The following is a 20,235-nucleotide window of genomic DNA, read 5'->3' on the forward strand; positions in this document are numbered from 1 at the left end:
TAGTTCAATCATGCATTTTTTCTTCCATTGATTAGAATGAGTGACACTAAATTATATTATCTATTTTACTAATCCTCCTTATGGCTGAGTCAACATTTAAAATTACTCTATGTAATTCTTAGTATGTAAAGCTATTTCATGCTTTAAATGGTGGGCTGATGGTCCAATCTTCATGCTTCCATTTTGCCAAGTAAGTACACTAGATTCTTGAATAACAAACATTGTATTTTTAGGATTTTCCATTCTTCCTACAGTCAGTATCATTCTTAGAAATCAAGAAGGGAAATGGTTAATTTCACTACAATGAGTGGATTTCTTCTCATGGGTTTTTCTGGCAAGCCTGAAATAGAAATGCTATTTGCTGCCCTTTTCTTAGTCTTATACATAGTGGCTCTAGTTGGCAATATTCTCATTATTACCACCACTTCCATGGACCACAGTCTCTCCTCACCTATGTATTTCTTCTTGAAACATCTCTCCTTTCTGGATCTGTGCTACATTTCTGTGACAGTCCCAAGGTTCATTTGCAACTCTTTCATGCATAATGGCTATATTTTCCTCTGGGAATGCATACTGCAGTGTTTTGCATTCACTCTCTGTGGTTGTGCTGAGATGGCATTACTCACAATGATGTCTTATGACCGCTATGTGGCCATTTGCCTTCCACTGCGCTATGAAGTCATCATGGATATCAGTACCTGTGCTCATGGACTGTTAGCCGTCTGGGCCAGTGGAATCCTTGCTGGAGTCAGGCACATAGCTGCTACTTTTTCCATCCACTTCTGTGGTGCCAACACCATTCATCAATTCTTCTGTGATGTCCCCCAGCTTCTGAAACTCTCTTGTTCCAATGAATATGTGGGTGAGCTTAGGGTTAGTGGCTTCTTGTCCTTGGTGGCATTTGTTCACTTTATCTCTATTGGAGTCACCTACATGCATATATTCTCTGCTGTGCTGAGGATACCATCTGCTGAGGGCAGAACCAGAGCCTTTTTTACCTGCCTACCTGACCTATCTGTTGTCATATTATTCCTCTCAACTAGTGTTTTTGATTTTCTAAAGCCACATTCAGAGTGTTCAACTATGTCAGACTTTTTACTCACTGTTTTTTATACTGTTCTGCCCCCAAAACTCAATCCAATAATCTATAGCCTGAGAAATAAGGCCATGAAGACAGCTCTAAGGAAGATTTTTGAAAGAAGAAAAGACTTCTTCTTTTTCTGAATCACATCCATTAATTCATTTTGAGGGACAAATAAAAATTTATTAAGGAAAAAATAACAACCAATCAAGAATTTATTATAGGGAGATTCACATTCACTTAAATTCATACAAATGGACTCTATGCAATAAAAACAGTGAGTACAGAGTTATATGTATAAATTACTCTTACAAATAGAGCTGATTAAATCTCACCAAACAAATCAAGGTGTGAGAAAAATTCCTTCCATTTTAAAGGAATTAATTGTTCTTCATCACTCATTTCTATCAGGGTAATGGAAACATAGTTAATTTGAAATATCTTACTCATTTTTTTTCCTGAATTACACTAGAGTGGGAGCCACCTGATTCTCAATGTTCTCTGGTCTTGTAGGGGTTCACTACAGATCTATCAATGTCTCAGGATTTCAGTTAGCAAAACACAGTGCTCACCCTGGAACAGTCACATCATTTGCTCTGCCCCTTTGGATTCAATGGACTATTTTGCCACTTAGTGAATTGAAAGGTCCAAAGATTTCACACAGAATAAGATAAAAGAAATGTATGTCTTTTTAAAAAATCTGGAAAAGATTAGCAATTATAAGATTAACAAGAAGAATCAAAAAGTTATTCAATCAAAATCTCCAAAAAGATCTATTGCTCTATTTTCCCATGCTTTGAGGGACTGTGTTATAGGTGAAATTTAGAGAAATAACTTCTAAGAGTGTTTTCATTTTTTTAAAAAAAGGTCACAGATCATCAGCTTTGAAAAGCACAACAAAAATCCGTCAGTACAACTAGGATCAATACACATGTGATTATATCATACTAAAACTATAGAATTATTAAATACAGAAATTTTTTGAAAATCAAAATAGAACAAGATATTCTTAAAGTAATACAGCTTTATAGTCTGGAAGTTTTGTTATTTTGCCATACACATTTAGATCTATAATCCATTAGAAAATAACAACTGTGGAGACTGGGTTGTAGCTTACTGGTAGGGTGCTTGCCTAGCATGTGTGAGGCACTGGGTTTGATACCCGGCACCACATAAAAAATAAAAACAAAATAAAGATATTGTGTCCATCTACAACTAAAAAATATTAATAAAGAAAATTAACAACTGTATCTTGTGAGAGGTAGATGTCACTGTTTGTTTTACTCAGTGATACCAAAATGAATTAATGTCAATAGAGAAATATCTTTTCCTCCAATGAACTGCAGGGTTACATTGTCATGAATTAGGTGACCCTATAATGTGAGTCTTTAGGTTTTGTGTTCATATTTACAATATTGAGCTCTATCATTTACTGTAGCTATGCAGTAGGGGTTTTTAAATATCTAGTAGTATAAGTTTTCTAACTCTGTTTTTCCAGATTTTCTGGGCTACTATAGGTCTTCTAAATACACTTCTGAGTTTCCAAATTAATTTTATAATTTCCAAAAAAAAATCTACTAAAATTTTCCTGGCATTGCATTGAATCTATGATCTACATAGTGAAGATTTGTCTTCTTGAAAATATTTTATCTCCTCATCCATAAACAAGATTATTTTCTATGTTTATTTGCATCTTTAAAAATTCTCTCAGAAATTATATACAGTTTTGATGTAATTGTTTTATGCCTTTTTTAAGATTTCTTTATATGTAGTTGATATTATAATGTTAAAATTTGTCTAATTTTGCAGCCAATATTTAAATAGAGCATTTTGATTTTTATGTATTGACCTTATATTTGATGATCTTATGAAATTTATTTATAAATGTTATCATATTTGTGAACGTCTAGAGCATTCGGGTCCCTGGGTAAGGGTCGCGAATTAACCAGGACACAGGGGATGCAGAGCAAAGGCACCAATTGCAACTGCATGCTGAGGTTTATTTGCAAGTTCCTTTTATATTCTTCTTCTAACAAAGCAAGCAATTCTTCAATAACACTTTACCCACATTGCCCAAATATCATGCCTCAGCAGATACACAGAGCTAAATTCAGATTGTTCCTGTTTATTTGATAAGTACCCTCTTAAAGTTTTTTGTAGACATTATCTAATCCCCTGAGGATGCATTTGTTTCTTTCGAATATACTGTTCCCAGGACAAGTATGCAGGAAGCTTCTTCCTCTTGGCCAAACCATGCAGAACTTGTGACTTGCGGTAAGGGGAAGAGAACTTTTCCTCCTCCTAACTGAGGATTGCCTCAGCTGACCTAAATCACAGCCACAGCTCTTGCAAAATGTCAGGCCTGAGGGAGCTAAACTCTGCACACTCAAACCCCAACACATATTTTTATAGATTTTTAAAATTTCCATTATATATTACATAATCTATGAATAAAGAATTTTATTTTATCTTTTCCAATTTCTAAAATTTGATTATCTTCCTTATTTTTGCACTGGCCAGAACTGTAAGCCAATATGAAAAGAAGTGGTGATAGTGGTATTTTCACATCTTCCCAAGCTCAAGGGACATATATGTCAAACATGCTTCAGGGATGCTACCAAAATGGTCCTCAGTCTTAGACTATCTGGAATAGGCTCATGAATGTGCCCAAAGAAAAAAGACTTGGATTCAAATATCTGATATGAGCAGAGGAAATGTTACAAAAGCATGTCACTCTGCTACTTAATTATGACCATTCTCACTCTTCACATCTTCTTTCTTCCAGTTTCAACCACAAAGGAAGCAGAGGGAACCTAGAAACAGTGGGAAATAACATAGAAGTTAGAAGCTGGTAAATACAGAAAATGTGGCAATAGGTCCTGCACACTCTAAAGCCTGCCAACTCAGTATAGGTTTTAGTTAGTTAAAGAAAGATGATTTATTTTTCATGAAATTAAGGGATTTTGATTATGAAGTTGACTTAGTTATAATAATTGATAAAGTGATATATTTCTTCTTACCAAAAATAATTGTAGAAGTTTTGTAAAGATTAACTTAGGGTCCCAGTAACATAGGAAATATTAATTCTACAGAATATTTTCAAATGTCCCAGTCCAGGAAGCATGGGGGTAGGAATGACAGTAGAATGAATCATACACTATTATCTTATGTGCACATATGATTATATGACCTATATAACTCTACATCATGTACATCCAGAAGAACAAGAAGTTACACTCCATTTATGTATGATGTGTCAAAATGCATTCTACTGTCAATGTATACAAATTAGAACAAAATTTTTAAATGGCTGAATAAAATAAATAAATGTCCAAGTCTATTATGAAAACAGCTAAGATTACTGGACACTAACAGCTATGCATAGATCCCTTATAAAAACAGACCAGTGTAAAACCTAAAGAGGAAAATCTCAAAGAATATCCCACTGAAACCAAAATTCTACCTAGTTTTCCAAAGTCTCTGCAAAAAAAAAAAAAAAAAAAAAAAAAAAGCTGTCCTCTCCAAGAAGTAACCAGAATGAGAACTTATGGATTACTAGACCCTGGCTGACTACCTAGTAAACTCATGAACTCTCTAAAGAGTGAAGGTAGTCTCCAAGCCTCCTGCATATTCAACAAGAGGTGAACACTTTTCTTGTTCAGGACACTTAAACACAACCTCTGACCAATCACTGGCTGAATACTAAAGAGAACTGACCCAAAGTAAGATAAGATTTCAAGGTAAAAATAAAAGCAGAATTTATCAGGAACATCAGAGATTTTACACAACCAGATAGATAGAGTTTACTGAATTAGTCTGGGAGAGTTATTAAAGAATCAAACACAAAACAGTAGCAAGTAATAGGGGGTTAGAGAGGATCAGCACCCAGAGTGCTACAACATAATATTTTAATATCCAGGTTCCAGCAACAACAACAAATCGAAAAAAAAAAAACAGTGAATTATGACTCATGTTGAGAAAGGAGAAAGAAAAAGCAGGCAAAAAAACCTGTCCATGAGTGTGCTCAGATGCTGAACTTAGAAGGTTGGGCTTAAACTTACTCATACTCATCCCATCCTTCATGCTTTGCTTCAAGGCTCAATAAAGGAGGTGAGCTTTATTTTGTCTAGGGCTATTAATCCTTCTTTAAATATTTTAGAGTCCAAGAAAAACTCATGCACATTCAGGTTCTAGGCAGATGATATTAATGACAGAGTGGATCAGGTCTGAGAAAACAATTGCAGTAATGTAGTGATGGATGGCCACCAACATTTAGCTAAGACCTGCACTCAGTTCCAAAAGAGTAGCAGAAACTTAGACAAACTTCAAGCACATACAGAATCTGAAGGAAACAACAACTGTTCAGTTCACTTGATCAATTTTCTGTGCATCAAGTCCCAGAACTGAAAAATACTGATAATCTTCAATAGGATCTGTATTTTTGTTAAAAGCCTATTCATTCTTAAAATGAGTTATTCATATAGAAAAGTAAACTGTTCATAAAGATGCCAGTTGCTCAATTTTTATAGTGTGAACACATCTTTATTGAGAAATAAAAACACAGGGACATTCTAGAACAGCCCTCAATTCATTTTCATATAATACTTTTACTTGTTCTCATGTAACCATTATTGTTATTTTAGAACTGTATACAAACACAATAATATATCACTTTTTTGTCTCTGCCTTCATTCACTCAACATTATCTTTCTGAGATTTAATCATTATGGTGCTTGTACAGTAAATCACAAATTTTATAGCAGCATTGTATTTCTTTGTGTGAATATACCATATCATATTTATCCATAATAGTATTGATAGGCATTTAAGTTTATCTAGAGTTACCATTTATGAGCAATGCTGCTTTGAATATTTTTGCATATATGTTTTGGAAAATAAAAATGTAAGTATTGCTTTTGAAGAATGCTTAGCCATAAAATAAGTACAAATATATTCAGATTTAGTAAATACCATTAACTCTGAAAATTGGTGTAAACACCTACACACCACAGGAGGTGTGAGAATACCAAGTGCTCCACATCTGTACCCACACTCAATGTTCTTTGCCATCTGTTAGCATGTAGTGGATATCTCATTACAATTTAAACTTTGTACTCCCCTGATAACTAGTAAATTTGACCACATTGTTTTGTTTATAAATCATTGGGAGATCTTATGTATTATACTTCTTCAAGTATCCAGGTTTTTTCCAAATTGATTCCTAGAAAATCTTTATGTCAGATGTTTGGAAAATAAAAAGAAACATTCAAATACTTCAAATACTTGTTCTAGGGAAGTATAAATTTGGGAAAAAGCAAGGGAAATTTTGTGAAAGCAATTGTAAAATCAATTCTACTTATTGCCCAAATTGAATTTATTCCAGAACCAAAAAATGAGTAAGTATATTTCATCAAAATAAGAGAATCAAGGGAAACACTTAAATAATCATATCATTAAATCCAAAATCAAGTATTTGATAAATTTCAAGGTTCACAAAAATAATTAAAATTTTTTTTTGTAAACTATGAATAGAATGAAACATGGGCAATATGGGCAGTAGACAAAGGTAGGTTTTTTAGACAAATTTGGATTTCAGATCAATAAAAATGGTATTATATATTAGATGCTACTGTAATAATTAATCATTCATGTGGAAAAGAAGACAGGTGAACACTATCACTCCATCCACAGGCATTCTTGCCAGATGATTGTATATCCAATGATGAAAGAAAAAAGCTATATGTTCATAGCATCATCACAATAATTATTTATTAATTAATCAATAAGTTCTTGTAATCTCAAACCATAAGGGAATAGTTTGACTAATTTACCTATGCTGCAATTACTGAAAAGTTTAGTAACCTCCCTTGAGCTGAATTCCTATCCCTAGGAAATACCCTGCTGTTTCCTGGCATAGCATACTTCTTACTTGGAAAGTCTTCCTACTGTATGCACATCTGTCCCCATGCTGGTTTACACTCCTTTCATTAACTCTAATGTCTTTCTTTAATTCATTCAGATTTCCCACCCTCTCTCTCTGTCTCTTCCACTCTCTCTACCTCTACCTCTACATCTACCTCTACCTCTCCCTCTTTCTTGCTGATTTGCATATGCTCCTGGGTTTCTGTCAAACACCCCACACTCAATGCCTGCCAGGCTAAAAACTCTTCCTGCTCCAAATGAGTCCCAAAGTGTCTGAAAATATGTTCCTGCTCTGAAGTATGCAGTGGTTCACAATGCTCACTTAGTATTTTTACTCTATTTAGAATTTATAATAATAGTGACTATATTACTTTTACGACTGATAATGATTCCTTGGGCTTTCTTTCTTTTTTTCCTTGAATCATCTTGACTGCAATTTACCAATTTTACTAAATTCTTTCAAAATTGTACTTTTTGCCTTATCAATTTTCTCAGTTATAAACTCTTTTCTCTTTACTTTCTATCTTATATTTGTGGCCTGAAAACAGGTGACAAGTACTTCAATTGTTGGAATGGGGATACTTTACTGGAAAAGTCACCTCACTCACCATCTGAAAATGACCAGAAAAATCAGGTGTCATTCTAAAGCTGTTCTCCAGAAGCATGGAAAGAGCCATGCCCCTGGTATGGGCAGTAGACATAAAAGAATAATGTTTCTTCTGATTTAATAGCACTCCTTGAGGAAAATCACCAGTAATAGACCATTAAGTGTTGAGCTTTGCTACACGCCACACACTTGTCAGGCCTGTTATGGGTGTTGTCCTCACTTACTCCTCATACTGGGATCATGAAATTGGCACTGTTACTCCAACTGTATAGATTTGGAAATTAGGGAACTCACTTCAAAAGTTAGAACTAGGTTGGTGTGACTCTGGTGCCCAAGACCTTATACAAAACAAGATATTCTTCTAGAACTCATAGTAATGTCCAGCCTCCTTCACATAATATACAAATCCCTAAGCAATTTGGTTCATTTCATTCTTCTAAGCATATCCCCTATAATTTCTGATTATATTCTTTCCCCCTAAGTATAACAAAGTATTTAAATTTTAGTTTAAATAGAATAATTCTCTTTTTCTCATACATTTATGAATTAATACTACATGACATGGCAATTCAGAGGAGAAAAAGTTATTACTGAATGAGGATATCTTTGTGGAATAGGTGATATTTCATTTTGGCTTTGAGAAGTTGTCATGGTATAAAGTGCTAATGTTAATAAAAATAAAATGTTCAGAAATTGCTGCTTAAATAATAGGATAAATGAGAGCATAATGAGGAGATAAAAGACAAATTCAATCAAGATGGTGGAAAACCTGAGATATTGTGCTACTTTAGAATTCATTCTGTAATGATTTAAGAGGCATTTAATATTAGAATATCATAGCCATAAATAGAGTTTAATTTTTCTAGAACAATCAAAGTGTTCATTGAAAAAAAAGTAAGTCATCAAGAGAATAGTTTGCAAATTTAAAAATACAGTCACAGGTACCAACATTTTAAGTGCATCGGAAGCTAGAAGTACACCCTCAAGGAGTCCATGGGCCAGGTATGAAAGGCTGTAAGGCAGAAAATACACTGCACATCTGAGGACATTCACAATCATTAAATTATAGTTTTTCCTCTAAACCAAAGATGCACTAAAACCCATTCCTGCCCTGAGCTATATATTTTCAATCTTTGTTAGGGGCAAGAAAAAGGATCTTATCTTGGGCAGTGCCAATGTGAATGTGATGGATGAAATGGGTTAAGGAAACACTAGAGATAGTTTGGAGAAGAGTTTCCTATGTCTGCAAGGGTAAGAAACATTAAGTAAATTAGGAACTATTGTTACCATTCTTGTACAGTGGAGGAAACTGTGAATTGGCATAGTATAGGTATGTACTTAAACACTATCCTAATTGATTAGCTTCATAGGCCTGGGCTTTGAACCCAAGCACTGTGACTCAAAATTTTAACAGTATTTTTTAGAGCACAGATTCCAAAGTCAAAATTGGTACTGACGCACAAATCGGTGCTGATACAAAAAAAAGTGTAAATAAAGATTTTGACTGGCTTTAGTGTTTCTAGTAAATAACAAATTAAATACAATGCAATATAAAATACAAAACAACAAACACAACTAATGAAGCACATGTTGAGAATGATAGATGTTGTGTGTGAAGACTATGGAGATAGCTGAAAACAATTATGTTTTTAAGAGTATTTTTTAAAATTGTTAAGACTCACTCAGCAATTACCAGTGCCACGAATGACTTTCAGACATTTTGCATGAGTTAATTTATTTAATCCGTACTGGGTATGTAAGAACTGATTGAATTGAGAAAATAAGTAAAGTGCATGGAGAATCATGAATGGCAAGAGTGTAAAACAAAGCTTTAAACCAAGGCAGTGTGGCTCCCCAGTCCACATGTTCAACAACCACAAAGACACTGGGGAAAGCAAGCGACTGTTAAATAGAATTGAATGCAAGCTTTTGCCAAGAAGAGTCCAAATCAAGCCGAAACTACATTAATATTTAGTATTTCATTAAGTTACTTAGTAATTATTTATAACAATTATTTTAATTATTACTTGTTAAATAATAATGCAGTCTCAGTAGCAGTTTAAGGAGATTCATAGATCTGGTCCTTTATGCCAAAAAAATCCCCACTTTTTGAAGTTTGGTTTTGTTATTTTTTTTTCCTTGAAAGAACTGAGACAATTGTATACAAAATGTTTGCAACAACGTTATAAGAGAATTTTTCTTAAAAGGAAATACTACAATAATTTCTTCAACTAATATATACTTTTCAACCTTTAAAAATTAAATATTACTTTAATTCCATAATCATGTTTGCAAGCAAATATGTATTTATGTGTGGGGAAAGTTTTTCACTCTTTCTATATACTTCAACCTTTTAAATATACTTAATGAGAGAGTTTGTGAAAATATTTGTGACACATATGTGAGTTTTCATGTGCTACAGAAGTTGAATATAAATGTTCTTTTATGAGACAATGTGGGCCACAAAGTATTTAGTAAATGCAGCCACACATGCACTGCACATTGGGGAATGGTTATTTAATATTATGTCTCTTCAATAAATTTTCAGTACAAAACGTCCATTAGAAATGTTGCTCTCTCCTCAGCAGTCTCCTCAGGGCTCCTTTCACATCCTTGTACCTCAAGGTGTGTATGAGGGGGTTGACGGAGGGAGTCACAACAGTACAAAAGAGTGTGAGGAACATGCCCTGGCTGTGGTCAAAGGATCTCTGTGGTTGGATGTATATGACTGAGCTGGTCCCAAAATAAAGGGACACCACTAGTAGTTGAGAGCCACAGGTCCCTAAAGCCTTGTGCCAAGCTTGGGATGACTTAATTTTTATCACAGCATGCAATGGTGCCCACATCGAGGAAGCCACAGGATGATTGTGCTTTGGATCAGAGTGTTTCTCACTCCACTTATTCAGGCTATTTCTGCAGGGCCTTGCAGAATGATGGGTGCATGACAGTCATGTAGTTGAGAGGTCTGCAGACAGCCACATAGAGGTCAAATGCCATGATAGTAAGGAGAAAGCACTCTGTGGAACCTAAGAAGAGGGACACGTGGATGTGGTGGTCTTGGCTGGTCTCCTCAGGTTTCACAACAGGTCGGGCATGATGCTGGTAGTGAAGGCAAGGTCAAGAAAGGAGAGATTAGTGAGGAAAAAGTACATAGGTGTGTGGAGTTTGGAATCCAGGCTGGAGACCATGATGATGGTTGTGTTGCCCACAAGGGCCAGAAGATAAGATATCAAAACTACCACAAAAAGGATGATTTCCAACTGGGGCTGGTCTGAAAATCCAAGCAAATAAAACCTTGTTCAGAGGTTTCATTGCTTTCTTCCATCGTTCAAAGGTAAAAGAGAAAAATAGAAGTTCAATCCAGAGAAGTATCATTATTACTATTTACCTACAACATTTGAGATAAAATCTTAGGTAAGATTCTTAACCAGTGAAATTACACAAATAAGAAAAGATATAATTATTAAAAGACATTTAGGAATGTCTTTTAATGCAAAGGCATTTTTGTGTCATTTTTTGGTCACATTAACTATTTGACACCTTCTCTTTTTTTGCACAAACTGTCCCTTCCCCCTAATTGTCAAAAGTTATTATTAAAGACAACCTACTGAAGAAAAGTTTCCATGTGGTTGCAGTGACAAAAATCTGACTAACATACCACTCAAACCTGATAATAACAGCTTAGAGGAGGAAAAGTTTATTTTGAGCTTACAGTTTCAGAAATTCAGTCCACAGTCAGCCAACTCCATGGTTCTAGGCTTGAGTTGAGGTGGAACATCATGGAAGAAGGACATGGTGGAGGAAACTTGCTACTTCATGGTGTCTGGGATACAGAGAGAGAGAGAGAGAGAGAGAGAGAGAGAGAGAGAGAGAGAGAGAGAGAGAAGCCAGGGGGACAAGATATAATCTTCAAGAGCACATCAACAGTGACCCACCTTCAGCCACACCCCTCATACCTAGAGTTACCACCCTGTACAGTGGACCTTTCAGTGATTCATTCGTAAAATAGATTAGGCTACATTTCTAATAATCTAATCATCTCACCTCTAAATGTTCCTTCATTAACACAGGAGCTTTTGGAAAACTCTTTTTATCCAAACCATAACAGTGGCTATTTAAGTGGGAGGGGAGTTAACAGGTGCATGCTGAAACTAATTTTAAGCTATCATTGAATGGATTGTTAGTAATCATTGTTTATAGTAATGGAAATTGCAATACAGAAAAATAATGGATAACAGTGAAGAATTTTGTCAAGAAAATAACTGGAATTCATTTGGTGTCTTTTTTTGTCTCACAGACAAGGTGAATGATGATGATGATGATGTTTTTTACATTTAATTAAGTGATCTGAGAGATATAGGGTTAGACTCAGATGTCAATATAGAAATAAACTAAATATGGCTACATTTTCTTTAATAACATACTTAGGAGTGCTTACTTAAAATCTTTTGCCTCTTAAAAATGATGAAAAAATAGGTCATGTACACATATGAAAAAACACAGGTACAAAATCTCAGATGTGCACTCATTTGTTGAGACAGATAACCATGAGACATTTTTATAAAAATAAGGGGAAACTATAACCAATTCCTTTAAATACAAGGTACTGGAATTTTTAAAAAAAATCATGAGAAGGCAAATCACATCTTGTTCAACTCACTTTAAATTGCTCTGCTTAATATATAAAAAGATAATTGGATCATAGTACAATCCTCCATGCCTCTTCACTTACTATTTTTTATGATGTTATTCTTTGTGCTCCCAAATTTTCTGCTCTCATGGTAGCATCTTCTTGAATCATTTACTTTTAGGAATAATTAAGGATCTGTTTTTTGTTTTATTCAGTAAAATTGTGCTTTAAATTCTGGACTTAAATGCTTAGATATGCATAGATAATAAAGAATTCTACTCAGAAAGCCTGAATAATATGCTATATAGAGTCCCACATTCTGCATATTTCTAATGCTGCTTAACACAAAATGATAATTTGTCTCAGACTGGTATGTTTTTAGTTTTAGTTACTAAAGTAACTGATTCAATAGTTTAAACAAATGCTTAGTTCTAATAGAAGCATAAGTTATTCCTATTGTCTTAAGAACATAACACAATGTACATATTTTTTAAAACTTTAGAATCATCTTAAATTTGAATTCTTTCAGAATGTAATGTTCTCTTAAATATGCGTCTATTCATAAGCATAAATCCAGGAATTACCAATTTTCTAGTATTTTAAAATCACATAATTTGATAGGATGTTTAGAATCAACTTTAGAGATAAAAGTTTAGTTTGTTTCCTTTTTAAGATTTTTTTATAGAGAGAGAGAGAGAAGAGAGAGAGAGAGAGAGAGAGAGAGAGAGAGAGAGAGAGAGAGAGAAATTTTTTAATATTTATTTTTCAGTTTTTGGTGGACACAACATCTTTATTTTATTTTATGTGGTGCTGGGGCTCAAACCCTGCGCCCCGCACATGCCAGGCAAGCATGCTACCACTTGAGCCACATCCCCAGCCCCCTTCAGTGGATTTTTATCTTCCACATATTCCTAACAATGCAGCCATAGGATAAGCCCCAAAGGTGTGAGCACATAGACGACAGTAGCTATGGAGAGCACTTATTTCAAGAAGGTTGTTTCCACACAAGCAATTTTCATCAGTGCAGGCTCCTCGCACATAAAATCATCCACCCTGTGGTGGCTGCAGAGAAGCTGTTGGGAAAAAAAGGTGGTCTGAACTGTGGATTCCACAAATTCACTTGTCCAGGACACAACTACTAGTTACTGGAGAAGATTTGGGTACATGATAACAACATAATGGAGAGGTCTATAGAGAGCATTGAAATGGTCATAGGCCATAACAGTCAGGAGGACACATTCTGTGGAGCCCAATCCCAGAGCAATGTATAACTGATGGTCTTCTCAGGGCCCTTGAGATTTCAAAGCATCTGTGGGACAATACTGGTAATAAAACAGAGGTTCCAGAAGGAGAGATTGGAGAGGAAGAAATACATGGGTGTGTGGAGTTTGAGGTTCAAGTGTGAAACAAGTATCATTGCTGTGTTCCTCAGCAGGGTCAAAATGTAGATAACAGAGAGGACAAGAAGAAGAACCATCTCCAGTTGGGGTTGGTCAGAAAATCCCAGTAAGATAAAATCTGCACGGTTGCTAAAATTGATTCCTTTTATTATTCCCAATTGTGAGTTATCTTTCTCAATAATTTCTATTTTATTCCTGTGGGAATAAAAACCAAATACTGTAACCAATAAAAAAATAATGAACAAAAACTTGAGCATTTCATTACTGGAATTATATACAAAGAAACAATATACACATGTAAAATAATGTAATAATAAATTGTGTTGTTACATAGAATAGGAGACAAATGCATATCATGAACATCCCAAATACAAACATAAAATATACATTAGAGTCATACAGCAAAACAGGGTTGAGTTATATTCTGAACTACCTGAAAATGAAATACACATGCCATCAATGAGCAAACTGCAAAAAAACAAAGCAAGTTGAAGATAAAATTATTTCTATATGCATAGATACATGATAGTTACACAACAGATAAAGTAGATGCACATACTAAAAAATACATAGAGTAATTACAGTTCAGGATACAGTAAGAATAATTATAATATGAAATATGAGATATTAGATATGTCTATCTTTAATATTCATTGCTTTTCTAAGAAGCAATCAATTACTGAAGGTACAATCAACAATCAAATTAAGGAAAGTCTTCTGTGATCTCTCTATTGGAGGCATTGTTCTGCTTTATAAATATTGCTCTCTAGAAAAATCTAATTCATTTTAAAATCTAACTCAAGGCCACACACTTTAAGATGTTTTAATTATAAGATACACAAAGTAGAGAGAACTAACATAATCCATTGACCTTTTATAAAATAAATTATATAGCCTGTATAAGTATACTCAAACTACTAACTTGCAAAGTTAAGGAGTATAGTTATGAAAATTCAAACTTTGATTGGTCAATTTTGGGGTTCCCAAAAAACACACTGCAGTATATTGATTAACTATGATAGTTATAAATATTCCTTTATAAAAGCCTTTCTAATAAAAATTTCTGATTAGGTCTCAAACAGCCTAACTAGAAAACAAATAAATCTATAAATCTTAGATTGTTATGTTCCGATTCAGATAATTATATAGCCCATTAGGAAAATATGAGCCTAATTTTCTTTGGCATCTGCATGAGCTCTCTCTCTCTCTCATTCAGCGAGTAGGACCATAGTACAGTGTGGCTGTGGAGTTGCTAAATCAAGACCTCTAGAGACCAAGCAGGAAGCAGGTCTGATTTTATGGTTCAGTTACCATGTATATATACTCAGGCAGTAGGTAAGCAGATTTCAAGCAGCCACCAATACAATTTCTGACCAACTGTTCCTGCAGTGACCAATCAAGGAATGGGCCATGGAGCAAGCACAGGGACTACAACATGCAGCCTCATGCCCAGGGCTGTGCCTATGGGGTAAGCAGTTTGCCACTCACACACCTAGCACAGGGGAGTGGTTTTCCACTCACATGCCCTTAACCTATGCCACTGCCATGTATGCAGTATTCCATGCACTTGTCCCCACATCTCACTGTGCTGCAAGGACTTCTGCCAGGATTGCTGTTTTTCATTCAGTGGCCTTTACATGGTTACATAAGCGTCTCACAGCATAAGAAAAAAATTATTGCTATTATAAACAGTAAGGCCAGCGTAATAGCATTATAAGGATTAGTTGATTTGGCTACCAGGTTTTTTTAATGTTCAGTCCATCCCAGGAAAAAAGAAGAGGTTGTCAAGACAGACAACTTCATCTCATTGATTTTGAAAATTGCCTTAGTAAGGTTATGCATAATCATAAGATAGTAAGCATCCCAAGCACCCTTAAAATACTGAGAAAAATTAGAAAAGTGTAAGGTTACATTTTCAGATACAGCATATTGTGTGATACAAATACTATGAAATTCAGGGTCTCAAGTGAGCCTGTGCAGCATAAACAGAATATCTAGTTGTTCCTGGTGGAGGTCTAGTTCTTGCTGAATGACTTAAATAGCAGATCAGGACAGTTTATTAAGTCATTTTGAATGGCAAAGGCTTCTGCCATGGCAGTAGATGACAGTCTGAGTAGTCTGGATACTCTGAGTGAGCAAAGCAGTGGCAGTGGCTATGGAGGTGATGGCGGCTACCAGGGCAATGATTACAGCTAGAACAAAATAAGGAGGGCGAGGGGTGGTGGAAGTGAGGATACCATGAAAATAGAAGGAAGATGTGTGGAGTAGGGGAGGGCAAAATTAATATTATCAAATGGTTATACTATTGCTGTCATTACACAGAATCAATGCAATCCCCATCAAAATACCAATGACATTCTTCTGAGGAGTTTGAAAACAGTATTTGGATGAGAATTCTGAAAAGTAGACTTACATATATGTTAAAAGTCATGTGAAATTAAATCATAATGCCAGGTGTGGTGGTACATGCCTGTGATCTCAGCTGCTTGGAAGGCAGAGGCAGGAGGATTACAAGTTCAAAGTCAGCCTCAGTAATTTAGCAAGGCCCTAAAAAACTCAGCAAGACTCTGTCTCTATATAAAATATAAACAAGTGGTGGACTTGAAGATTGCAGGCCAGAGGGAGGCAGCATTCTGTGTTTCTCTGTGATCCAGATCTCACCTAATCGGAATACTGCATCTTGGTAAGTGTTAGAGGACCCCTATACAACTGCTTTCTGCAGAATTCACCAGAACTGAGACCACACACAGGACTCTGAGCCTTAGCATTGATCAGGATTCTGGAATCCTGGCCCCCAATACCCAAAGTCTGAAGTTTTATCCAAGCAGGGCTCGAGATCATCTTACCAGAATCATCTATCAGCACCTCTGCAGAACTCCCAGACTTCACTCCACTCCTACTCAAGTCACTCAGCTACTACCTACCCATAGCACAATGCCATCACCCAGTTCCTCTCATCTCATCAGACACACTGGTGTTGGAAGCAGACTGCCTCCATCTTGACTCACCTTCCTTATCATACTTGGTGGGGGCAGCTTCCAGATTGGATCTCCAGCTGACCAGGTACCAGGTTTTCAACTCCACCCTCTCCCCAGCAGCGGTAACCCAACACAGCAACTGACCAACACAAAACTCTCACTTGGACAGGTATGCAGTGTGACCAGGGGACCCGCCCAAGGGAGCCCCAGTATAAGAGGTTCCTCAATTGAGAACTGCTAAGGGAGAGGGGCTAAAGTTTGGAGCCTAACAGAGAGACAAGGAACTGGAAAATCTCCAGACAAGATAGGGAGATAGTACTGGGTGCTCGACTCATATGAACAGTCCCAGAAAGAGAACCATGAGTTGCATTCTCCCTGTAGGGACTGGCGGGTGCCACTCCTGGCTTCCAGGGGTCCTGCACCAGGACCAGTCTTCCCTCCCTGGATTCCTCCACCATAAAAAGGGCAAAGACACCAGCTTACAACACACAACCCCACCTGTTAGATGAGAAGAGAAGCAGAAAAGATACTGTTCTCTAAAACTAGCAACAATCTTGTTTTCTAACTTGTAGTGTTTTTTTTTTCTCTTTCTCTTCTAGTGTTCTATCCTCCAGTCCTCACATCCCCAACATATGTGAAACCAAAAACTTTGCATGAAATAGAATTTTGAAGACTGAGTCATCTAAATAATATAATATAGAGGTTTTGTATATGCCTTTTTTTCTTTACTTTTATTTTCTTTCATTTTTCTTTCCATGTCCAAATTTTACTATTTTAATATCATGTATTTTTCTAAATACATATGTGTGTTTGTTTTATGGACTCTACTATCTTTCCATGTACTTGTCTACTGTAAATTACATCTTGTCTATTCTCTTGCTATTAACCCTCTTCATTAGATTTCTCTTTCACACTTCCTAAGATATATTAACTCTATATTCTCACATCCTATCTCCTCAGCATATCATCCTACACCCCAACCTGTTCATTTTCCACCATCAGAAACCTTTTGGTAAACAATTTTACAAAACTACTGATTATATCTTAGAAAATAATTGAATCCAACATTTCTATACATTGAGGCTAAGCTGTAAACATCTTAACAACAAATTGTTCATAAGGTGGTACATTGTTTATATTGGGATCTGTTAACATTTTTCTTCTCACAAAGTAGAGGTCTTGGAACTCTACAAGAGCACTACAAACCTATAAAGTAAAAACAATAGCACCCAAGACCCACAGAGCTGAAAAGGATGACACATGAGCAATGTGAAAAGACAAGGGAAGAAAGTGCCCCAAACAAATCAAGACACCACAGAATTAGAATCATTGCCAGCCACAGCAGAATAAATTAAAGGGAAGATGTTTAGGATGTATATGTTTAAAGTGTTCTGTGAACTGAAGGAACATATAAGAGAACAAATAAAGGCAATGAAAGCTCACTTCAACAAGGAGCTACATAAACAAATAAAGGAAGCAAAAGATCACCTCAACAGGGACATAGACGTTCTAAAACAAACAAACAAACAAACACACCAAACAGAAATCCTTGAAATGAAAGAAACAATAAATCAAAACTTAAGTGAAAGCATAACCAACAGAGTAGACCACTTAAAATACAGGACATCAGACAATAAAGACAAAATGTAAAATCTTGAAAAGAACATAGGTTACACATGATAATGGTAAGAAACCATGAACAGAACATTCAAGACATATGGGATAGCATAAAAAGATAAAATTTAAGAGTTACTGGGATAGAGGAAGGCATAAAAGACCAAAGGAATGAACAATCTATTCAATGAAATAATATCAGAAAACTTTTGAATCATATAGAATGAATTGGAAATCCAAATTCAAGAAACCTACAGGATGCTGAATGTACAAAATCACAACAGATCCACACCAAGTCACATTATAATAAAAATGCCCAACATACAGAATAAAAAGAGAATTTTAAAAGCATGAGAAAAATGAGTCAAATTACATATAGGGAAAAATCAATTAGGATAACAGCAGATTTTTCATCACAGACCCTAAAAGCTGGAAGATCCTGGAAAAACATATATCAATCTGTGAAAGAAAACTGGTGCCAACCAAGAATCTTGTATTCAGAAAATTAGGCTTTAGATTTGAAGATGAAATAAAAAACTTTCATTAAAAACAAAAGATAAAAGAATTTATAGCTAGAAAACTGGCACTAAAAAACATCCTTGGACAAATATTCTATGAAGAGAAAACAAAATCAACAATGAAAATCAGCAGAAGGATGTAATTGCCTAAAGGAAAAACTAATCAAAGAAGAAAACCAATCATGTTAAATAGCAAAAATAGACAATTAGGGCTGTGAATACAAATCATGCCTCAATAGTAACCCTGAATGCTAATGGCTTAAACTCACCAATCAAAAGACATAGACTAGCAGATTGGATTTCTTTTAAAAAAGATCCAACAATATGCTGCCTATGGGAGACTAATCTGATAGGAAAAGACATACACAGATTGAATGTGAAAGGTTGGGAAAAATCATACAACTCTGAGGTACTGAGGAAGCAAGCAGAGGTTTTCATCCTTGTATTAAATAAAGAAGATTTCAAGCCAAAGTTATTCAAAAGGGATAAAGATGGACATTATATACTCTCAAGGGAACCATACACCAACAAGCCATTACAATCATAAATATATATTCCCCAAACAATGGTGCAGCTATGTTCATCAAACAAACTCTTCTCAAGTTCAAGAGTCAAATTGATCACAACACAATCATCTTGGGTGAGTTTATAACACGTCACTCACCAATGGATAGATCTTTGAAACAAAAGGTGAATAAAGAAATTATAGAACTCAATAATACAATCAATAATTTAGACTTTAACTGACATATATAAAATATTTCAACTTGCATTAAGCAGATACAGTTTCTTCTCAGCAACACATGGATCCTTCTCTAAAATAGACCATATACTATGCCACAACACAACTCATAACAAATACAAAATAGTAGAAATTCTATTGGAAATCAATGACAAAATAAAAAAATAAAAATTACTCCAACACCTGGAGACTAAACAATATGCTACTGAATGAACAATGGGTTGCAGAAGACATCAAAGAGAAAATTAAGAAATTCTTAGAGGTAAATGAGAACATAGACACAACATATCAAAAACTCTGTAACACTATAAAAGCAGTTCTAAGAGCAAAGTTCATTGCATGGATATCATTTCTTAATAGAAGAAAAAGTTAACAAATAAATTACCTCACTTTACATCTGAAAGTCCTAGAAAAAGAAGAACAAATCAGCAGCATTAGCAGTAGCAGGCCAGAAATATTTAAAATAGAACTGAGATCAATGAAATCAAAACAATAGAAACCATTGAAAAAATTGACAGAACAAAAAGTTGGTTCTTTGAAAAAAATAAATAAAACTGATAGACTCTTAGCTATGCTAATAAAGAGAAAGAGAGAACTCAAATTACCATCATAAGTGATGAAAAAGGTAACATCACAATATACACTACAGAAATATAAAGGATAATTATAAATTATTTTGAAAACTTACACTCCGTTAAAATAGAAAATATTGAAGCCCCCCCAAAATTTCTTAAGTCATACGA

The 20,235-nt window shown here is 35.1% G+C and overlaps 1 protein-coding gene across 1 annotated transcript; it reads left to right on the forward strand.

The window, feature by feature from the left end:
* Nucleotides 1–285: 285 nt before the first annotated feature.
* On the forward strand, nt 286–1,224 carry LOC143402125 (olfactory receptor 14J1-like). Its single transcript, XM_076859578.1, has one exon. The coding sequence runs from the start codon at nt 286–288 to the stop codon at nt 1,222–1,224; it is 939 nt and encodes a 312-aa protein (XP_076715693.1).
* The last annotated feature ends 19,011 nt before the right edge of the window (nt 1,225–20,235 follow it).

Source organism: Callospermophilus lateralis, chromosome 6, assembly GCF_048772815.1.
Source record: "Callospermophilus lateralis isolate mCalLat2 chromosome 6, mCalLat2.hap1, whole genome shotgun sequence".
Taxonomy (NCBI): Eukaryota; Metazoa; Chordata; class Mammalia; order Rodentia; family Sciuridae; genus Callospermophilus; species Callospermophilus lateralis.

What these genes read in the sequence shown, in the direction of transcription:
- LOC143402125 (XM_076859578.1), top strand. Translation starts at nt 286, where the DNA reads ATGGTTAATTTCACTACAATGAGTGGATTTCTTCTCATGGGTTTTTCT.